The sequence below is a fragment of the Anolis carolinensis genome, unplaced genomic scaffold, assembly GCF_035594765.1.
Source record: "Anolis carolinensis isolate JA03-04 unplaced genomic scaffold, rAnoCar3.1.pri scaffold_14, whole genome shotgun sequence".
Taxonomy (NCBI): domain Eukaryota; kingdom Metazoa; phylum Chordata; class Lepidosauria; order Squamata; family Dactyloidae; genus Anolis; species Anolis carolinensis.
In genome coordinates this window covers 4,987,157-5,008,851 of record NW_026943825.1, presented here as the reverse complement: position 1 = coordinate 5,008,851, position 21,695 = coordinate 4,987,157, and the positions used below count along the sequence as shown (strand labels likewise).

The window sequence follows — 21,695 nt, the reverse complement described above, 5'->3', positions numbered from 1 at the left end:
CACTGCTTGAATATCAAGCAAAAAGTGGGTGCTAGAAATAATATTGTACGAAAGCTGTCTGGCACAACCTGGGGATCACAACCCGACACAGCTTTGCTACTCTGCTGCTGAATACACATGCCCAGTGTGGAATACATCTCGCCACATTAAAACAGTGTATGTGGCTCTAAATGAGACATGACATATTTTTTCACAAGATGTCTACATCCTACACCGCTGGAAAAATTATACTTTTTAGCCCGTATTGCACCACCCGATATCCGTTAGGAAATAGCAGCCAGCAATGAAAGTACCAAGGTATTGACATCTCTGGTCCATCCTCTGTTCAGATATCAGCGAGCAAGCCAACGCCTTAAATCAAGAAACAGCTTCCTAAGATCTACAGAGATACCCGCAGGAACACCACAGCAAGCAAGAGTCCAAACGTGGCAGGCAAAAACCCAGAACCTTAATCAGTGGCTGTTACCAGATGGGAGACGCTCTCTTGGGCACAAAGAAGATTGGGTGACTTGGAAGGCACTGAACAGGCTGCGCTCTGGCATCACGAGATGCACAGCCAATCTTCAGAAATGGGGCTACAAAGTGGGAGTCCATGACATGCAAGTGTGGAGAAGAGCAAACCACAGACCATCTACTACAATGCAGTCTGAGCCCTGCCACATACACAATGGAGGACCTTCTCACAGCGACATCAGAGGCACTCCAAGTGGTCAAAGGAAATCTACGAGGGTTATCCAGAAAGTAGATTACGTTTTGGAATCAAAAATAAACAAGGTATAGGAGAAAACATTTACCATCTGCAGTTGAAAGCCACACCCACACTCAACATAGTCGCCATTCAAATCTAGGCACTTATCATAGCGATGAATGAGCTTAGCAACTCCTTCCCCACCAAACTCTGCCGCTTGCGTCCTCAATGCAGCGTTTTGGTGATGATGCGCAGCTGCTGAAAGGGGTGACCGGCTGGTTGAAGACACAAACGGCAGAGTTTGGTGGGGAAGGAGTTGCCAAGCCCATTTATTTATTTATTTACAGCATTTATATTCCACCCTTCTCACCCCAAAGGGGACTCAGGGCGGATCACATTATATACATATAGAGCAAACATTCAATGCCCATATGCACATAGAACCGAGACAGAGACAGACGCAGAGGCAATTTAACCTTCTCCTGAGGGGATGTTCAATTCTGGCCACAGGGGGGAGCAGCTGCTTCATCATTCACTGTGACGGCACTTCCTCATTCCAACATTGTAAATTAGTTAAATTTGCCTCCCCACTTTATAAGGTAAAGATTTCCCCTGACATTAAGTCCAGTCGTGACCAACTCTGGGGGTTAGTGCTCATCTCCATTTCTAAGCCGAAGAGCCAGCGTTGTTCGCAGACACCTCCAAGGTCATGTGGCCACTGGCATGACTGCATGGAGCACCATTACCTTCCCGCCGGAGCCGTACCTATTGATCTACTCACATTGGCATGTTTTTGAACTGCAAGGTTGGCAGAAGCTGGAGCTAATAGCGGGCGCTCACTCCGCTCCCGGGATTTGAACCTGGGACCTTTCGGTCTGCAAGTTCAGCAGCTCAGTGCTTTAACACACTTTGCCATCAGGGCTCCTTTATAAACTTTATAAGTGGTACCTTATTTCCTACTTGATAGATGCAACTATCTTTCGGGTTGCTAGGTCAGCAACAAGCAGGGGCTTTTTTTTTTAATTGACGGGTGCTCACCCCTTCACGGGCTGGCCTTGAACTCATGACCTCATGGTCAGTGATTTATTGCAGCAGGCTGCTCACCAGCCTGCGCCAGAGCCCGGCCCAATTCATCGCTATCATAAGTGCCTAGATTTGAATGGCAACTATGTTGAGAAGTGGTATTTAGGTGTGGCTTTCAACTGCATATGGTGAATGTTTTCTCCTATACTTTGTTCATTTTTAATTCCAAAACGTAATCTACTTTCTGGATAGCCCTTGTAATATAATGCCAAGTTTTTAACTTTGTTTGTGTTTTTAAATACATTATAAGTTCACCCAATTTGCTTCTGACATGATAAATAAATAAATCCAGCAATGGGAGACATTGGCCTTGCATCTTGAATGTCCCCAATGTCGTGGTGGTGGGGTTTACACTGACCTTTCGACGTCTGGTGCACCTCGCTGGTTCCTCTCCCTGTCCCACCTTCCGAGTAGAGTAGGGACCCTCCTGTAGAAGGAGAAATAAAGCATTAGGGAATAACTCCAGAAGAACCACCATTATCCCCAGATATATCATATCACTCCCTATGCACACACATAGAGTATACCCTCCAATATTTCACAGATGAAAATTGAGAGACAAGCGGCATCAGAGTGTGGTCAAGATGGCAAACGTTATTAATAAGTAAGAACACCCAAAGCAAGGCAAACATATCACCAGGTTGACTTGGCAGAATTTGTTTGCCTTCTTCCATCCATAACAACAACAACAATTGCACAACATGTACAAAAAGGCCGCTTGGGAACAATGCTTCCGTTGTAAACACTCCCTTGACCCTGCCCTAAACCCGCAACCTGCCCACAAAGCATTCCCCAAAAATCAATGTTGGAAACAAACTTCCAGTAAATTTTGGAAGCTATTCGAATCAAACCGCAATATTTACTAGTTATTATCATGAGATTTCAAACCTGTAAACAGGTTTATAGACGGCATAAACGATTTCAACAAGGCAGAACTAAAATCTAGACATAACGTATCAAAAATTCCAAGTACAGTAGAGTCTCACTTATCCAACATAAACGGGCCGGCAGAACATTGGATAAGCGAAAATCTTGGATAATAAGGAGGGATCAAGAAAAAAGCCTATTAAACATTGGATAAGCAAAAAATCTTGGATAATAAGGAGGGATAAAAAAAAAGCCTATTAAACATTGGATAAGCAAAAATCTTGGATAATAAGGAGGGATCAAGAAAAAAGCCCATTAAACATTGGAAAAGCGAAAATCTTGGGTAATGAGGTATCAAGAAAAAAGCTTATTAAACATTGGATAAGTAAAAATCTTGGATAATAAGGAGGGATCAAGAAAAAAGCCTATTAAACTTTGGATAAGCAAAAATCTTGGATAATAAGGAGGGGTCAAGAAAAAAGCCTATTAAACATTGGATAAGCAAAAATCTTGGATAATAAGGAGGGATCAAGAAAAAAGCCTATTAAACATTGGATAAGCAAAAATCTTGGATAACAAGGAGAGACTAAGAAAAAAAGCCTATTAAACATAAAATTACATTATAATTTTACAAATTAAGCACCAAAACATCATGTTTGACAAGAAATAGACAGAAAAAGCAGTCAATACACAGTAATGTTATGTAGTAATTACTATATCTACGAATTTAGCACCAAAACATTGCAACATTGACTACAAAAACAATGACTACTAAAAGGCAGACCGTGTTGGATAATATAGAACCTTGGATAAGTGAAGCTTGGATAAGTGAGACTCTACTGTAATTGAAAGAGATTTAAAAGGGTTTTAAAACAACCATGGACAAGGTTCAAAGGAAATTAGGCTTAGTGAAGACATATAATAAAAAAAAACCACATGTTGACTAGAAACCAAAAAAAATAAGGTAGCAACACTGGTGCCGGGAGGGTCTGCAAAAGTAAGGAATTCTACAAGTGGGATGCCATGGCTGAGAAGACCCTCTTCTGCATCTGTCCCCCCCATCATATTGTCCATATGGATGGGATACACATTAAAGATGAGGGTTGAATGAAAAGTAATGCCTCCACCTTCATAACTCCTCAACAGATGGCAGTACTGGTCTGCGGCTGGTCCTGGCTTATTTAGTAGACTCTCCTCTACAGTTCCATTTGGCGGGAAGCCTTAGCATTGAACGGTTGTGTTGTTAAAGTGCGAAGTATGGAACCCTGCGCAGACAGGGAAGCCTTAGCATTGAACGGTTGTGTTGTTAAAGTGCAAAGTCTGAAACCCTGTGCAGACGGTCGGTCAATGTGACTTAAGCAACGTGCAGTCACTGAATTCTTGACTGCAGAAGGTGCCACCCCAAAGGAGATTCATCAGAGAATGAAAGCTGATTATGGTGATTGTGTTGATGTGAGTCCTGTGCGTCGTTGGGCAAGTAAGTTTAAAGATGTTGAGGTGGGAACACCTGACTCATGTGACAAACAAAGAGTTGGATCTTTTGATAGCCAAGCAAAGCAATAATGTGACCCACATGTTCTTGTGAAATGCCAATGATGCTTGAAATTTCTCTCTGAGTGATACGGCGATCATCCTGAATCAATCTGCCAACCTTTTGCTTGTGAAACTCGGTGGTTGCTGTCACAGGACGTCCAACTCTTTGTCGGTCACACAAGTTAGATGCCGCATACCAGGACTACTATACAAAATCCCAGAATACTTGTAAAGTATCTATACAAACATACGATAGTCTATGTACAAAGAAAATGTGTCCAAATGACATATATTATTACAGTTCCCCGTACAAACACTCGCAGTTGAAATCACCACAAGCAGGGTCACTCAGTGAAAGCAATTAGGCACTATATAGAAATTCATTGTTGCTGAGTATAACAACTCCTGAAGAAGGGGATTTTCTCCCTGAAACAGGGTACAAAAATACCCGGGACCCCTGTAGACTTGGGACTTTATTTAGACTTTATTTTTGAAGACTTTTTTGAGAGCGGTGCTCCATCATTATTTTCTTCATTCCAGTATACAGCAACACGACCAACCATCTGTTTAAATTGTTTGGAAGATATTTTCATTGACTATGTATCCCTGAAGCCTATATACATTGGAACCAATACCAGACTTGAATAACTTTTGTGTTAGAGCTGTTGCTCCTTTTCATTTTGCCGGGTACGGCCAAATCGAGCTTTGTACGGGGAACTGTAATAATATATGTCATTTGGACGCATACCAGGACTGCCATGTGTTGAGGAGTTACGAAGGTGGAGGCATTACTTTTCATTCAACCCTTGTATGATGGGAAACAATGAAAGTAAGTCCCATTGCTGAATCTTGAGACCCTGTATGCCTGGCATTGCCAGATTGGAAAAATCAATTTTTGGTCCAAATTCCTAGAGGAAAAATGCTCCTAAACAGCAACATTGTCCTCACTTCCTAACCGCAAAAAATAAAATAAACCCAAGAAGGTCTCAAGGCTTTAGACACAACCTTTGCAGGACCACTGTCCCCATTATTAGAAAGTATAGTTTATGAATATGTATTGTTCGGTGAAGTTAGAACTCAATGAACTAAAGAGTTAGATTGTCCTGTATGAAGCAACCAGTGGAAAATTGCCGCAGCCTCAGTACCCAACATTTCTATAGATTTAAAAGTACATCTGGTTCAGCAAAATAACCGATGTTTTGGGCATACTGGATATCACAGTGTCTTTTTCAGAAAGAATTGGACAATTCAGTTAAATGTTGGCAAGTTGAAACAGATAATGCTGTTAGGAATGGTGGGAGTTGGAGTCCAAAACATCTGGAGGGCCGAAGTTCACCCATGCATGTCCCAGGCAGTCAACTGTGCCGAGAAAGCTTGTATTCCTATTTGGATTATAGTAACTCTTACATCCAAATTTGCATCTATATATAAAAAAAATTACCATTGGCAGATTTAATGCAAATCTGTGTGCTCTTTCGTGCCTCATTTTGGTGATGCCTAAGTGGCTGCCCTCGGGAAGATGGCGAGGAGTGAATGAAACGAGCGACGTTCAAAAAGTACAGGCTGTGACAATTACCTTAAAGCCGAAATGGACGTAAAGCATCGACGCATGTCGCGGTGAGTATTTTACATATGTTTAAGCTTTTCCGTAATTGTCACTGCCGGTACTTTTTGGCGTTTCGTTTTCCTCTGATCTCAGTGTCCACAATTTTTCTCTCCCTGTCTTTGTGTATGCACATGCAAATACTGTATATACTCGAGTATAAGCCTAGTTTTTCAGCCCTTTTTTAAAGACTGAAAAAGCCCCCCTCGGCTTATACTCAGGTGAGGGTCCTGGTTGGCTTATATTTGGTTCAGCTTATACTCAAGAATATATGGTACATTTATTATTTTTCTCTATTATTGTTGCTGCTATTACATTTATTTTACTATATTTTTATTAATATTATTAACACAGTAGAGTCTCACTTATCCAAGCTAAATGGGCCGGCAGAACCTTGGATAAGCAAATATCTTGGATAATAAGGGGGAATTATGGAAAAGCCTATTAAACATCAAATTAGGTTATGATTTTACAAATTAAGCACCAAAACTGGATTATCCAAGGCATTTTTGTAGTCAATGTTTTAATATATCGTGATATTTTGGTGCTAAATTCGTAAATACCGTAACTACTACATAGCATTACTGCGTATTGAACTACTTTTTCTGTCAAATTTGTTTTATTACATGATGTTTTGGTGCTTAATTTGTAAAATCATAACCTAATTTGATGTTTAATAGGCTTTTCCTTAATCCCTCCTTATTATCCAAGATATCCGCTTATCCAAGGTTCTGCCGGCCTGTTTAGCTTGACTAAGTGAGACTCTACTGTATTTTTATTTCTGAAATTTACCACTCTCGGCTTATACTGGAGTCAATGTTTTCCCAGTTTTTTTGTAGGAAAATTAGGTGCCTCGGCTTATATTCAGGTCAGCTTATACTCGAGTATATATGGTATATATGCCGACAGCATTGGGGAAGAATCCAACTCTGATTAAAACGGCTTATACTCGGGTGCGGGCTTATATTCGGATCAGCTTATACTTGAGTATATACAGTTATTGGAATCTATTTTTATTTCTGAAATTTCCCACCCTCGGCTTATACTGAAGTCAATATTTTCCCCTTTTTTTGTGGTCAAATTAGGTGCCTCGGCTTATATTCGGGTCGGCTTATACTCGAGTATATACGGTAATTGGAATCTATTTTTATTTCTGAAATTTACCACCCTTGGCTTATACTGGAGTCAATGTTTTCCCAGTTTTTTTGTGGTCAAATTAGGTGCCTCGGCTTATACTTGAGTATATACGGTATATATGCCGACAGCATTGGGGAAGAATCCAACTCTGATTAAAACGGCTTATACTTGGGTGCAGGCTTATATTCGGGTCAGCTTATACTCAAGTATATATGGTATATAGGCTGACGCTCCTTGCGGTCATGCCAGCCACATGTTATTTGAGTGATTATATTGCTTCTGTTTATGTGATTGTTTTAGTCAATTGTTATGTTTTTTAAAAAATTCTTATAGCGTTTTATAGTGTTTTCAGTGTTTTATTGTACAATGTTTTATGCTGATTTTATATTGGAAACTGCCCTGAGTCCCTTTTGGGAGAGAGGGCGGCATACAAATAAACTTTTACTTACTTACTTACTGACAGCATTGGGGAAGAATCCAATTCTGATTAAAACAGCTTATACCCGGGTGCAGGTCTTGGTTGGCTTATATTTGGGTCAGCTTACACTCGAGTATATATGGTATATTTATAATTTTTCTCTATTATTATTGGTATGATTAGATTTATTATTTTACTGTGATAATCAAACCCTGTCAGAACAACCAGCTTGAAAAGGGGAAGGACTGCTGTGAGGTTATCCCTGATGAGCAAGCCAGGTTCTAGCTACATATTTGCACAGTACACAAGCTGCCCGGGCCCTGAAATCTTCCTCGAGCGTGAGGCTGCTGCAGGCAAGTAATTCTGGGTTTCAGGTGCTCTGACTCTGCCCACCTTCTACCTGTAAGCTGCAATTATCCACAGAGCAATAGCAGCCAGGTTCAACAACAGGTTGGGGATGGATGACATGCTTATCTATCAAGGATGCCTGTGCAAACATCCTCTGCTTCCCATTTCTGTGTCTGGCTTGTGTCCACTTCTGATTACTTTTGCTGTACTATCGTTTTGTTGTGTTTGGTTTACAATTGGAAATTATTAATTAGTTACATTGCTTTAACTACATCTTGTTTGCGATCTACGTACATGTATGGATACCTAGGCTTTAAAAATGGGTAATCCAAAATCTTACCCCATTGATTAAAAAATACACCTGGATAGAGAGAGGTATGTTATTGTTGGGTTACTATGAGTTTTCCAGGCTGTATGTTCCAGAAGCATTCTCTCCTGACGTTTCGCTCTTTATTTTGAAACATTTTAATAACTGCCTCATGTTTACAAAACACACTTAGTGCACTTTCGCCCAGTTCGTTTTTTATGATTTTATTGCTGTATTTTAATATGTCTTTACTAATGTTTTTGCTGGTTTTTTAACATGTTTATTCTCATTTGCGCGTGGTTTTTGCTGTTTGATGTGTTTTATGTTCCTTATTGTATTTGCTCGGGCTTTTGCCCCATGTAAGCCGCCCCGAGTCCCTTCGGGGAGATGGAGGCAGGGTATAAGAATAAAGATTATTATTATTATTATTATTATTATTATTATTATTATTATTATTTTATGACACAGCAAACAAGATAGATATGCTGGATTTCGTATCACAAAATCACAAGTTGAACACTTCCCAAGTGTCTAGGACTGTGTGATGTATTTTCGGATGATGAGTGCAGATCCCAGCAGGGTGGCCTTTTGCAGTTGGTAGATCGTAATTTTGTCAATGTCTATTGTTTCCAAATGCCGGCTGAGATCTTTTGGCACGGCACCCAGTGTGCCCATCACCACCAGGACCACCTGCACTGGTTTCTGCCAGAGTCTTTGAAGTTCAATCTTGAGGTCCTGAGAGCGACTGAGTTTTTCCTGTTGTTTTTTGTCAATGCGACTGTCACCTGGGATGGCGACATCAATGATCCAAACATTTTTCTTTTCCACAACTGTGATGTCTGGTGTGTTGTGTTCCAGAACTTTGTCAGTCTGGATTCGGAAGTCCCACAGTATCATTTTCCAAGACTTTTGCAGGTTTGTGATCCCACCAGTTCTTTGCTGCTGGGAGGTGGGACTTGAGGCATAAGTTCCAATGGATCATTTGGGCCACATAGTTGTGCCTCTGTTTGTAGTCTGTCTGTGCAATTTTCTTACAGCAGCTGAGGAGATGATCAATGGTTTCGTCAGTTTCCTTGCACAGTCTGCATTTTGGGTCATCAGCTGATTTTTCAATCTTGGCCTGAATTGCCTTTGTCCTGATGTCTTGCTCCTGGGCTGCAAGGATCAGGCCTTCTGTCTCCTTCTTCAGGGTCCCATTCGTGAGCCAGAGCCAGGTCTTCTCCTTATCAGCTTTTCCTTCAATTTTGTCAAGGAACTTTCCATGCAATGTTTTGTTGTGCCAGCTGTCAGCTCTAGTTTGTAGTGCGGTTTTCTTGTACTGATTTTTTGTCTGCTGTGCTTTGAGGAGTTTCTGATTTTTGACTTCAATCAAAGCAGGTTCTTCCCTTTGCTTTACATATTCTGCCAGGGCATGTTCTTCTTCTTTGACTGCTTGTTTTACTTGCAAGAGTCCTCTGCCCCCTGATCTTCTAGGCAGATATAGCCGGTCAACATCACTGCGAGGGTGCAGTGAATGATGAATGGTCATGAGTTTTCTTGTTTTTCTGTCCAAAATGTCCAGTTCCGCCTGTGTCCAGTTTATAATGCCAGCAGTATATCTTATGACAGGTATGGCCCAGGTGTTCATGGCCTTGATGGTGTTGCCTCCATTGAGCTGGCTTTTGAGAATTTTTCTGACCCTTTGTGTGTATTCTTTACTGACCATAGTCTTCACATGTTTACGCTTGATGTTGTCCGGCTGTAATATGCCCAGATATTTATAGGCCTCTAGCTGGTGACACTTTATTGTTTGGCCATTAGGCATATTTATGCCCTCACTTTATTATTATTATTATTATTATTATTATTATTATTATTATTATTATTATTAAATCTGGGATCTGAGACTTAAGCAAAGTCTGTTGCCTTTTGCTTCTCTTGCATAACCGCTTGCTGCTTTGTTTCATTTTATTAGGGGACTGATACCTTCTGGGTGACACAAAGGAGGAAATGTCCTTCTCATTCGTCCCCTCAACCCTGCCCTGGAGGGTCTGGAACAGACAGAAGGGTGTCCTTGGATGACTTGAGCAGACAGGCTGAGTCATCTGTGGGTCCCTGGGGGAAAACTTCAAGGTTTGCAGGAATATAGCAGGGGAATAATTCAGCAGTGGGGATCCAAACCCTGGATTCCAGAGTCCAGTGCTCAGATCACTACAGCTTTGATTTGAATGCAAAGGCAGGCGGTTGCCTTATCTCACGTGAGACAACTGGTTCATCTCTCTCAAGGGTATCAGCTTTCTGCTCCAACTCAAAATTAGGGCTCTGCCTACACCCGAAATTTGGGATAGGGGAGGGTGGAAGAAAAATTGTTCTAAAATATTGTGTCAGATTTCAGTTCTCCTGCTTCTGAAGAATGGGTTGATTGAAATAGGAACGTAAGCAATAGATTTTCACCGAGACAAGGAACTGCTGGATCCAGTCCACAAAGAAAGTCCTCTGTCTTGAACTTTGGGCAAAAAAAGCAACTGTCTCTGAAACATTTTCATGCCAATCTAATGACCTGCTAACTAATGCCAAGGCTTGGAAACATTATTTTTTGCATACTGCAATTCTCGGTATCTTCTAAGCAACACAGCCTAGCGGGGAGATTCTCAGAGATATAGCCCAAAATAGTAACTTTATCCATCTCTGATGAATGCTGATAATTTGGCCATCCTGCATTGCACAGCCTGCCTTCAAGTTCTCCTCCTCTATTTGAAGTGCTATTTGGTTCAAGTCTAATTTAAAGATGGAGAATCCCATGAAGCAACTGCACAGACCAGGGGTCCTCAAACTTTTTAGGGGGCCGGACTATGATGAAATAGTCCAAAATTAGGATTGTTGTTGTGTGCCTTCAAGTCATTTCAGACTTAGGGTCAACCCTAAGTCTAAAGTTTAGGACAGAGGCCAGGTCAATGACCTTGGGGGACCTTAGTTTGGGGACTCCTGATCTAGACAATCTCATAAGACCATAGGTAAGCAAAGAGACCTCCAAAGACCATCTAGATGATCTCATAAGGCCATCAGAAGTCCATAGATAAGGAAAGGGACCCTCAAAGACCATCTAGATGGTTTCATAAGACCATAGGTAAGGAAAGTGACCTCCAAAAGCCATCTAGATGGTTTTATAAGACCATAGATAAGGAAAGGGTTCCTCAAAGACCATCTAGATGGTCTCATAGGACCATAGATGAGGAAAGTGACCACCAAAAGCCATCTAGATGGTCTCATAAGACTACAGATAAGGAAAGGGATCCTCAAAGACTATCTAGATGGTCTCATAGGACCATAGGTAAGGAAAGTGACCTCCAAAAGCCATCTAGATGGTCTCATAAGACTATAGATAAGGAAAGGGATCCTCAAAGACTATCTAGATGGTCTCATAGGACCATAGGTAAGGAAAGTGACCTCCAAAAGCCATCTAGATGGTCTCATAAGACTATAGATAAGGAAAGGGATCCTCAAAGACTATCTAGATGGTCTCATAGGACCATAGGTAAGGAAAGTGACCTCCAAAAGCCATCTAGATGGTCTCAATAGACCATAGGTAAGGAAAGGGACCCTCAAAGGCCATCTAGATGATCTCATAAGAGCATCAGAAGACCATAGATAAGGAAAGGGACCTCAAAGACCATCTAGATGGTTTTGTAAGACCATCGGTAAGGAAAGGGGCCCCCAAAAGCCATCTAGACAATCTCATAAAACCATAGGTAAGGAAAGGGACCCTCAAAGGCCATCTACAGTCTCATAGGACCATAGGTAAGGAAAGTGACCTCCAAAAGCCATCTAGATGGTCTCATAAGGCTGTAGCTAAGCAAAGAGACCTTCAAAGACCATCTAGACGATCTCATAAGGTTGAAGCTAAGCAAAGAGATCTTCAAAGACAATCTAGACAATTTCATAAGGCCATAAGTAAGCAAAGAGACCTCCAAAGACCAGGTAGACTTAGATCAACCTTAAGTCTAAAGTTTAGGACAGGGGCCAAGTCAATGACCTTGCAGGGCCACATCCGGCCCACGGGCCTTAGTTTGGGGACCCCTGGAATAGACTGTTGTAGTTCAGCAGCCAGGGGATGATGGGTTCACTGAAGACTCAGAAGGGATCGTGGGATTTCCTGGGGTTCAAAGTGATACAGACCAAGGGAATGAAATTGACTCAGACCGTGCTGAGCTCCAAGGTCAGTCACAGGAGCCAGAAACAACATCATTAGATAAGGGGAGGAGAGAAGAAGAATGAAGTGAAACAGAAAACTCAAGGGAAAGTACCTGGTGGTATGGAGATAAACCAGGATCTCTGTTTGCAAATCAGGACAGAGAATCAATTCCTAAGGTCAGCATGTTTACGTGGGAAATAGATAAAGTTCATGGGAAACACCATGACTTAATGACTGCTTATTAACGGCCAGTTGTTTACCTTTAAATTAGTTCAGGCAACATTGGTGTTCGAGGGAGAACCTAGGCCTGAGTTCTTGTGTCCTGCTCATGGGATTCAAATATCTTGGAAGGTTGTTTATATTCTTGCTTTGTGATTCTTGCTAAGTTTTTTTCCTAAGGATATCTTTTGCTTATGAATTTATGCTCTACTTGTGATTTTTGACTATTCCTGGACTGTGTGACCTTTGGATTTTCATGAGACATTTGGAATCCTGTAAGATTATCACCTATTGCTGAACCTGTTTTGTATTACAGTAGAGTCTCACTTATCCAAGGTTCTGTGTTATCCAAGGCAGTCTGCCTTTTAGTAGTCATTGCTTTTGTAGTCAATGTTGCAATGTTTTGGTGCTAAATTTGTAAATACAGTAATTACTACATAACATTACTGTGTATTGAACTGTTTTTTCTGTCCATTTCTTGTAAAACATGATGTCTTGGTGCTTAATTTGTAAAATCATAATGCAATTTGATGTTTAATAGGCTTTTTTCTTAATCCCTCCTTATTATCCAAGATTTTCGCTTATCCAATGTTCTAATCTTATGTTTAATAGGCTTTTTTCTTAATCCCTCCTTATTATCCAAGATTTTCGCTTATCCAATGTTCTAATTTTAATAGGCTTTTTTCTTAATCTCTCCTTATTATCCAAGATTTTCGCTTATCCAATGTTCTAATTTTATGTTTAATAGGATTTTTTTCTTAATCCCTCCTTACTATCCAAGATTTTCGCTTATCCAATGTTCTAATTTTATGTTTAATAGGCTTTTTTCTTAATCCCTCCTTACTATCCAAGATTTTCGCTTATCCAGTGTTCTAATTTTATATTGTACTAGCTGTGCCCGGCTATGCGTTGCTGTGGCAAAGTGGTGGTGGTATTGGTTAAAAGTTGTTGTGGAATTTTTATTTGACGTTATTTGTACTTTTTAAAATTAATTTTATTGTAACTTATCTTTTTTATTTATTATATTTTATTATTTTGTAGTATTATTTTTAGTTATTTTGTTATTATAGTATTTTATTGCATTAATTTTTTTAGTGTTTTTATTGTATTATTTGTATTTATTTTATTTTTTATTCTTTTATTAACACTGGGCTGAGTGGGTTGCTAGGAGACCAAGTGGGCAGAGCTTAGAGCCTTCTAAGTGGCAGCAATTGGATAAAAACAATTATTTCTCTCCCTCTAATTAGGACTTTATTTTTCTTTGCTTTTTGTTGTATCAACCTAGAGGAGTGGATGAGGGGTTGTGCTGTCAAATTTCGAGGTTGGGGGGCCTGTAGTTTTGTTGTTTTGTGGGTCGCAGTGATGCCATCACTCTTTTATATATATAGATAGGCTTTTTTCTTAATCCCTCCTTATTATCCAAGATTTTTGCTTATCCAATGTTCTGCCGGCCTGTTTATCTTGGATAAGTGAGACTCTGCTGTATTCCTCTTCTTTCTTATTTCCTGCTTTTTCACATATTTTATGTATTTTTACAGTCAACTCTTTACTTATACTCTGGATTCTTGTGTGTTGCTGTGGTCCTAGGTGGCATCAGGCCTGGAGGGCAACCTAGAACTTGACATTGTCTATCAACAGTCCCATTGGCCATGATAGATCAGTGGTCCAAAATCATGATTTCCCAAGCTCGAGCCATCTGTTCCTTGAAACACTCTCCTACGACTCCGGATACCAATTACAAATATTGGCTGGACAATTTGGAAATAATTGGAGGTGGAGGAGGATTTTCCTAAGCATTATTGTGAACATTTCTGGAACACGATGGCCACTTCATCCTGATGTTAGAAACATGGCTGGGTGTGATACACCATATGCCCAAGCTCTAAACCTTGCCATCTGTAAAGATAATGAACTGAGTGATGGCAAGAGATGAATGGCAGAAGCTGGCATTGTAGGACTTTATGGAAGACCAAGGGCCATGGCAATTTACAGTCTAATCCTACAGAAACCTGGCACCTCCTGGACAGAGCACTAAATATCCCACCACGATGCACAGTCTCCTCGGGAAGGCATGTCACGTCCTTCGACTGATGGGGCCTCGTAAGCATCTCTGTGCATGATAAGGGAGTTGTCATGCCAGCCAGCTGCTATGGCTGGTTGACTGCTCAATCGCCCAATCCTGATGGACAGTTCTGAATTTGAGCTGCATCCAGGGCCAGCTTGAGGCAGGGGACAATATGGCACGTTGCCAGAGGTTACCTTTTGGTCTACAGTTTCCTGGGGATTTGGGGAGCTGTAGCCCAGAAAAGGAACATTTTCCTGCTTTGCTAACTTCATATCCAGAAGCTAGCCAGGGATGCACTTGTGTCTCCTCTGACATGGACAATGAGGCAACATCCTGAGCTATTTCCAGTTAAAATAATTTGAATATTTATTTATTTATTTATTTACAACCGTTATAGCCTGCACTTCTCGCCCGAGGGGACTCAGGGCAGCTTACAAAAATATTGGGTTGCTGTGAGTTTCCCAGGCTGCATGGCCAAGTTCCAGAAGCATTTTTCTCTCCTGACATTTCACCCGCATCTATGGCAGGCATCCTCAGAGGTTGTAGGGTCTGTTGGAAACTAGGCAAGTGGGGTTTATATATCACTGGAAGGTCCAGGGTGTGAGAAAGAACTTTTATCTGTTGGAGGCAAGTGTGAATGTTGCAACAGGCCCTGATTGTGGGAGGTCCAGGGCGCGAGAAAAGGACTCTTGTCTGTTGGAGGCAAGTGTGAATGTTGCAACTGGCCACATTGAATGGCCCTTCAGCTTCAAAGCCTGGCTGCTTCCTGCCTGGAGGGATTCTTTGTTGGGAGGTGTCAGCTGGCCCTGATTGTGGGAGGTCCAAGGTGGGAGAAAGAGACTCTTTTCTGTTGGAGGCAAGTGTGAATGTTGCAGCAGGCCACATTGAATGGCCCTTCAGCTTCAAAGCCTGGCTGCTTCCTGCCTGGAGGGATCTTTTGTTGGGAGAAGTTAGCTGGCCCTGATTGTGGGAGGTCCAGGGTGGGAGAAAAGGACTCTTGTCTGTTTGAGGCAAGTGTGAATGTTGCAGCAGGCCACATTGAATGGCCCTTCAGCTTCAAAGCCTGCCTGCTTCCTGCCTGGAGGGATCTTTTTGTTGGGAGAAGTTAGCTGGCCCTGATTGTGGGAGGTCCAGGGTGGGAGAAAAGGACTCTTGTCTGTTTGAGGCACGTGTGAATGTAATTGGCCAGCTTGATTAGCACTGAAAGGCTCGGCAGACTAATTCAGCCAGATAACTCAGCCATAGCAGAGCACCTGATGAACCAACCTGTATACAGCATATTATCTGAGAACGCAGAAATGCTGGGCCACTCTCACAACCACCATGTCACACTACACAGAGAAGCCTTTGAAATACGCAAGCATGTGGAGAATTTCAACTGAAAGGAGAAAACCATGAAAATGGACAAAAGCTGGGGGAATCCTTTGTTGGGAGGTGTTAGCTGGCCTTGATTCTTTCTTGTCTGGAATTCCTGTGTTTTTTAAATGTTGTTCCTTATTTCCTGTCCTAATTCTGTCCTGATTTTAGCCAGATTTTGTTCGTTTTCATGGTTTCCTCATGAATACCATTTTCCTGCTTCTTGAAAGGTGGTTGGATTGGATCAGTGGTTCCCAAAGTTATTTGGCCTGCCGCCCCCTTTCCAGAAAAAATATGACTCAGCACACCCTGGAAAGAGGGGAGTGGCTTAGAGGGGTGGGCGTGGCTCCTGCTCAAGAGGGCGGGACTGAGCCTCTCCCCTAGACCCAGATTCAGTGCTGGGAGGGGGAGGTGGGCGGGGCCACAAATGGGCGGCCAGGACTGGAATGGGCGGAGTTACGAGTTCTGAGGCAGGGCTGAGCTTCTATCCCTGTCTTGCGGTGCCTGCCAGGACACAGGGGGCAGGGCTAGAGGAGGGGGCGGGGCCTCTTCCCAAGTGCCTGATGGGGCTGAACCTCTATACCCCACCCCTGTGTTCTAACAAGAGCCTCAGGAGAGGTATAGAGGCTCAGCCCTGTCTCATGCTCTTGGAAAGAGGCCACGCCCCCACCCCTAGCCCCGCCCTTTAGTCCTAAAAGGCCTCTCAGGAGAGGTATAGAGGCTCAGCCCTGTCTCAGGCTCTTGGAAGGAGGCCCCGCCCCCTTCCCTAGCTCCACCCTCTGTGTCCCAACAAGCGCCTCAGGAGAGGTATAGATGCTCAGCCCTGTCTCGGGCTGTTGGGAAGAAGCCACGCCCACTCCTCTAGCTCCACCCCCTGTGTCCTAACAGGTGCCTCAGGTGCTCAGCCCTGTCTCCGGCACTTGGGAAGAGGCCCCGCCCTTCCCCTGGCCCCGCCCCCGTATCCTAATAGGCGCCATCACCGCCCCCCTGGATCTCTGCAGCACCCACTAGGGGGCAGTAGCGCCCACTTTGGGAATCACTGGACTGGATGGCCCACGAGGTCTCTTCCAACTCTATGATTCTATCAGTTGGAAGGGCTTGGGCTGTGTCTTCCTGCATAGCAGAGGGTTGGACAGGATGGTCCTGGGGGTCTCTTCCAAATCTAGGATTCTGTAACCACGTTTCTGATATGGGAGCCACCATCCATCATAGAAGAGTGGCATCATGCTTCTCCTGCCCTGATCTAGTTGGGGGCAAACTCCTTCACTCGCTTGCATCCTGGTTCACCATATCTTGGTCCAAGAACTCCATTGTATCTTGTGTAGACAAATTTAGCTCACACCAGCTGGTACAGTATGTGAATCCCCTAGAACCGCATCCAAAGCAACCAATGAGCCAAACGCACAAGGCTGTTAATAATCAGATCATAAGCATAAGTCACACAGTTCATCAAAGCTCTGAAGCGACACGAGATAAAACCATCTTTCTCTGGTGCTCTCGAGTTCTCTCCGCAACATGCTTTTTCTTTCGGATACATGTTCACATTCCAAACAACCAAAAGATATATATATATATATAAATATATAAAATTCAGCAAGAGACAGAGGCAATGTCAGAAACCAACATGAGATGAGATGGTCGAGGCGGATGGCAGGAGAGAGAACGAGAGACTGAGAGTGATGATGAAAAGAGAGAAAAAGAGAAAGAGAGATGGAAGCAGGTTTCGGAGGAGGAGGAGAAGAACTTTGAAACTCATTTGTTGAAAGAAACATAAAACCATACCTTGGCTGTTTAGCGTCAGGTGAGCCGGACCTTGAAGGGGAAGGAAAGGAAAAAAGAAAGAAAGAAAAAAGACGAGTCATATAAACGCACGGAAAAAAGGAGGGTTTTCCCCTCTATGCCACAATTTAAAAGCTTTTTTTAACTTGTGACAGACATCCGGGTCCCCCAGCAGATAGAGAGGGGAAGGGAGTTGAGGGTCGGATGCCGAAACAAACAGAAAGGAGAGGAGAAGAAACTGAAAATCCCGGACAGAGCCAGACAGAACCAAAACAAGAACAAGAGCGGGAACAGGCTAGAACAGAAAAACAAATTAAAGTTGGGTTTCTTTTACGGTTTAAAAAAAAAAAAGCATTTTGGGCAAATGGCCACATTGCCCAGTGGGAGAAAATGCTTTTTTTTTTCGGGAGAAAAACAACAAAAATGGGTGGGGGGTGGGTGGGAGAGAACTACACAAACCAAGCAGCCTTGAGGGGCGAGTGTTGTGTTTGCAGCCGTGAGCGAAAACAGCTCCAGGAAGGAAGATTGTTAGTGGTGCAAAAAAATGGTTTGCAGGACTCTCCTGGTGGAATACCTTTTGGGAAGGTGTCAGTGTAGTAGGCCAGGGAGGGAGAGCCCAGCTGTCCATGGGACCGGAGGAACATTTCCACCCTTCCCATCAAACCAACCAACATCTCTCACCCACGAACCAGCAATGATAATACATTCTGGATGAACACCATGTTATATCCCTTTACCACAGAAATATTGTGTAAGGCCCAAAAACTGACCTACCACCACCTTGGATGGGGGATTGTACAGCCAGAGCCATCGGGTAGGAGACTTGGGATCAATAAGAACGCGGAAATTTGGTGTGCCCAAAGCCAGTTTCTCAGTCCATCAGTTTCAGTGCTGTGACAGAGGTCTCCCATGGGCTTTATTGTGAAATTCCAAGACCTTTTGCATGCTAGACATTTGTAACTGCCACTCAACTAGAACTTTACTCCCACCCATAAAAAAGCTGGTTTGAATTGGAGCAGAGAAACTGGCAGTCAGGTTCTCCACGGTATCAGGTAAGCCAAACCTAGAGATGTCAGGCATCAAACCTGGGAACTTGTATATGCAAAGCAGATATTCTGGACTGAGATGCATCTCCTAATTTATAGCAGCACATTAACATGCTTTATTTGACCTGTTCGGCAGTAATGGTGTAAGTGCCATTGATCACATGTAAGTGCAATTGACCACATCCCTTTATTGTGCACCACCACTACCAGTTTGAAGCCCAGGAGAACAATTCCTAAATAGAAAATGACATTGACCCTCCCTGTTGAAAAATGGCCTCTCATGAACCTGAAATGACCTAGAAGGTGCTCAAAATATAGCCCAATTCACCACCAATTCCACTACGTTATGTTGTAGGCAAGCGTCAACCTGAATGTGGCCTCCAACCACCAATCCTTGACCACTTTGATCTTTCCTAGCTCTTCTTGGAGCTCTCTGAAGTGAAACCTGGGATCTTGGCCTCAAAATATAGCCCAATTCACCACCAAGTCCACTATGTTATATTGGAAGCAAGCGTCAATCTGAATGTGGCCTCCAACCACCAATCCTTGACCACTTTGATCTTTCCTAGCTCTTCTTGGAGCTCTGTGATCTTGGCCTCGGGATCTCATGATTGCTCTACAATGGAGCTAGGTCTAACTCCCCATTTGCCAAATAGAAAATGACATTGACTCTCCCTATTGACAAATGGTTTCTCTTGGACCTAAAATGACCTAGAAGGTGCTCAAAATATAGCCCAATTCACCACCAAGTCCACTATGTTATGTTGTAGGCAAGCGTCAACCTGAATGTGGTCTCCAACCACCAATCCTTGACCACTTTGATCTTTCCTAGCTCTTCTTGGAGCTCTCTGAAGTGAAACCTGGGATCTTGGCCTCAAAATATAGCCCAATTCACCACCAAGTCCACTATGTTATGTTGGAAGCAAGCGTCAATCTGAATGTGGCCTCCAACCACCAATCCTTGACCACTTTGATGTTTCCTAACTCTTCTTGGAGCTCTGTGATCTTGACCTCGGGATCTCATGATTGCTCTACAATGGAGCTAGGTCCAACTCCCCACTACCCAAATAGAAAATGACATTGACCCTCCCTATTGACAAATGGCCTTTCATGGGCCTAAAATGACCTAGAAGGTGCTCAAAATATAGCCCAATTCACCACCATGTTATGTTGGAGGCAAGCGTCAACCTGAATGTGGCCTCCAACCACCAATCCTTGACCACTTTGATCTTTCCTAGCTCTTCTTGGAGCTCTCTGAAGTGAAACCTGGAATCTTGACCTCAAAATATAGCCCAATTCACCACCATGTCCACTATGTTGGAGGCAAGCATCAACCTGAATGTGGCCTCCAACCACTAATCCTTGAGCACTTTGATCTTTCCTAGCTCTTCTTGGAGTTCTCTGAAGTGAAACCTGGGATCTTGGCCTCAAAATATAGCCCAATTCACCACCATGTCCACTATGTTATGTTGGAAGTGAGCATCAACCTGAATGTGGCCTCCAACCACCAATCCTTGACCACTTTGATCTTTCCTAGCTCTTCTTGGAGCTCTGTGATCTTGGCCTCGGGATCTCATGATTGTTCTACAATGGAGCTAGGTCTAATTCCCCACTTCCCTAAAAGAAAAAAAAAAGATCCCCATACTCATCAATCCGAACAAAGAGTAGACATTTTGCAAGCAAAGTACATACTACATCCTTTGGCTACCACAAAATAGATGAGCACATCTTGAGTGGTTGCGTCATGCTAATGTTCATCTTCCTCTATTATTCTGCATTAGTCACAAGACAACATCAGATCACAAACACATTTTGCATCACTTAATTCCATGCTCACCTCCTCCATTCCTATTCTTGAACGATTCGAATACATTAGAATTCTTACTTTATTGCCATGGGGAACCCATTACTTGAAAATGCGGGATATGAATTTAATCAGTAAATAAAGTAAATAAATAAGCATGCGTTGACACGCTATGGATGTTTCTCAAATACAAGACAGACAGCGAGGTTAACACTGGCCACTCATCTGGTCACCTGTGGTGAGTAAGCCTTCGCCTCCGGGCGAATGTCTTCCAGTGACTAATACTGATATATGCGCAGAAGGAGACTACATATTATCGTGAGCTGGTAATTTCTGAAGATTTCTTTGCAAGACTAGACTGAAGGTTGCTAAAGAGCAAACAGTTATGGTCAGACTTTGTCTAGCAATCTCATTTTGTTCACTGGCATTGATACAGCAAAGTGCCGAGTTCGATTTGCACCAGTCTGCGCACCCATGCCCAGGAACTCATTGTTATTTCAGGCCCATTGGTTGTGGGTTCAATGGTTGCCTTATACTCTGTTATCATGTTAATTTTATTCTGTTTTATGTATCACAGTGTGTTATTTTAATTACCGCATATACTCGAGTATAAGCCGACCCGAATATAAGCTGAGGCACCTAATTTTACTACAAAAAACAGGGTTAACTTGTTGACTCGAGTATAAGCCAAAGGTGGGAACTGCAACAGCTAAATAATAAAAATAGATAACAATAAAATTACATTACCGTATATACTCAACTATAAGCCGACCCAAATATAAGCCGAGGCACCTAATTTGACCACAAAAAACTGGGATAACTTGTTGAGTATAAGCCAAAGGTGGGAAATGCAGAAGCTGATAATAAATTTCAAAATAAAAATAGATACCAATAAAATTACATTACCGTGTATACTTGAGTATAAGCCAACCCGAATATAAGCCGAGGCACCTAATTTGACCAAAAAAAAAACTGGGATAACTTATTGACTTGAGTATAAGCCAAAGGTGGGAAATGCAGCAGCTAATAATAAATTTCAAAATAAAAATAGATACCAATAAAATTACATTACCATATATACTCGAGTATAAGCCGACCAGAATATAAGCCGAGGCGCCTAATTTGACCACAAAAAAACTGGGATAATTTATTGATTTGAGTATAAGCCAAAGGTGGGAAATGCAGCAACTAATAATAAATTTCAAAATAAAAATAGATACCAATAAAATTACATTACCGTGTATACTCGAGTATAAGCCGACCCGAATATA

General features: G+C 42.4%; 1 protein-coding gene across 25 annotated transcripts in view; it reads right to left on the bottom strand.

Annotated features, from left to right (window-relative positions):
• The window catches only part of nrxn2 (neurexin 2), a 540,133-nt gene that overhangs the window by 395,057 nt on the left and 123,381 nt on the right, over positions 1–21,695 (bottom strand). For 22 of the 25 annotated variants that reach the window (XM_062965405.1, XM_062965382.1, XM_062965398.1 and 19 more), the window contains 2 exons: positions 17,578–17,607; positions 2,130–2,198 (listed from right to left, as the gene is read on the bottom strand). In XM_062965405.1, coding sequence (XP_062821475.1) covers positions 2,130–2,198; positions 17,578–17,607 — 99 coding nt within the window. The remainder of the gene's footprint in view (positions 1–2,129; positions 2,199–17,577; positions 17,608–21,695) is intronic. The other 3 variants (XM_062965389.1, XM_062965391.1, XM_062965393.1) reach the window with 1 other exon arrangement.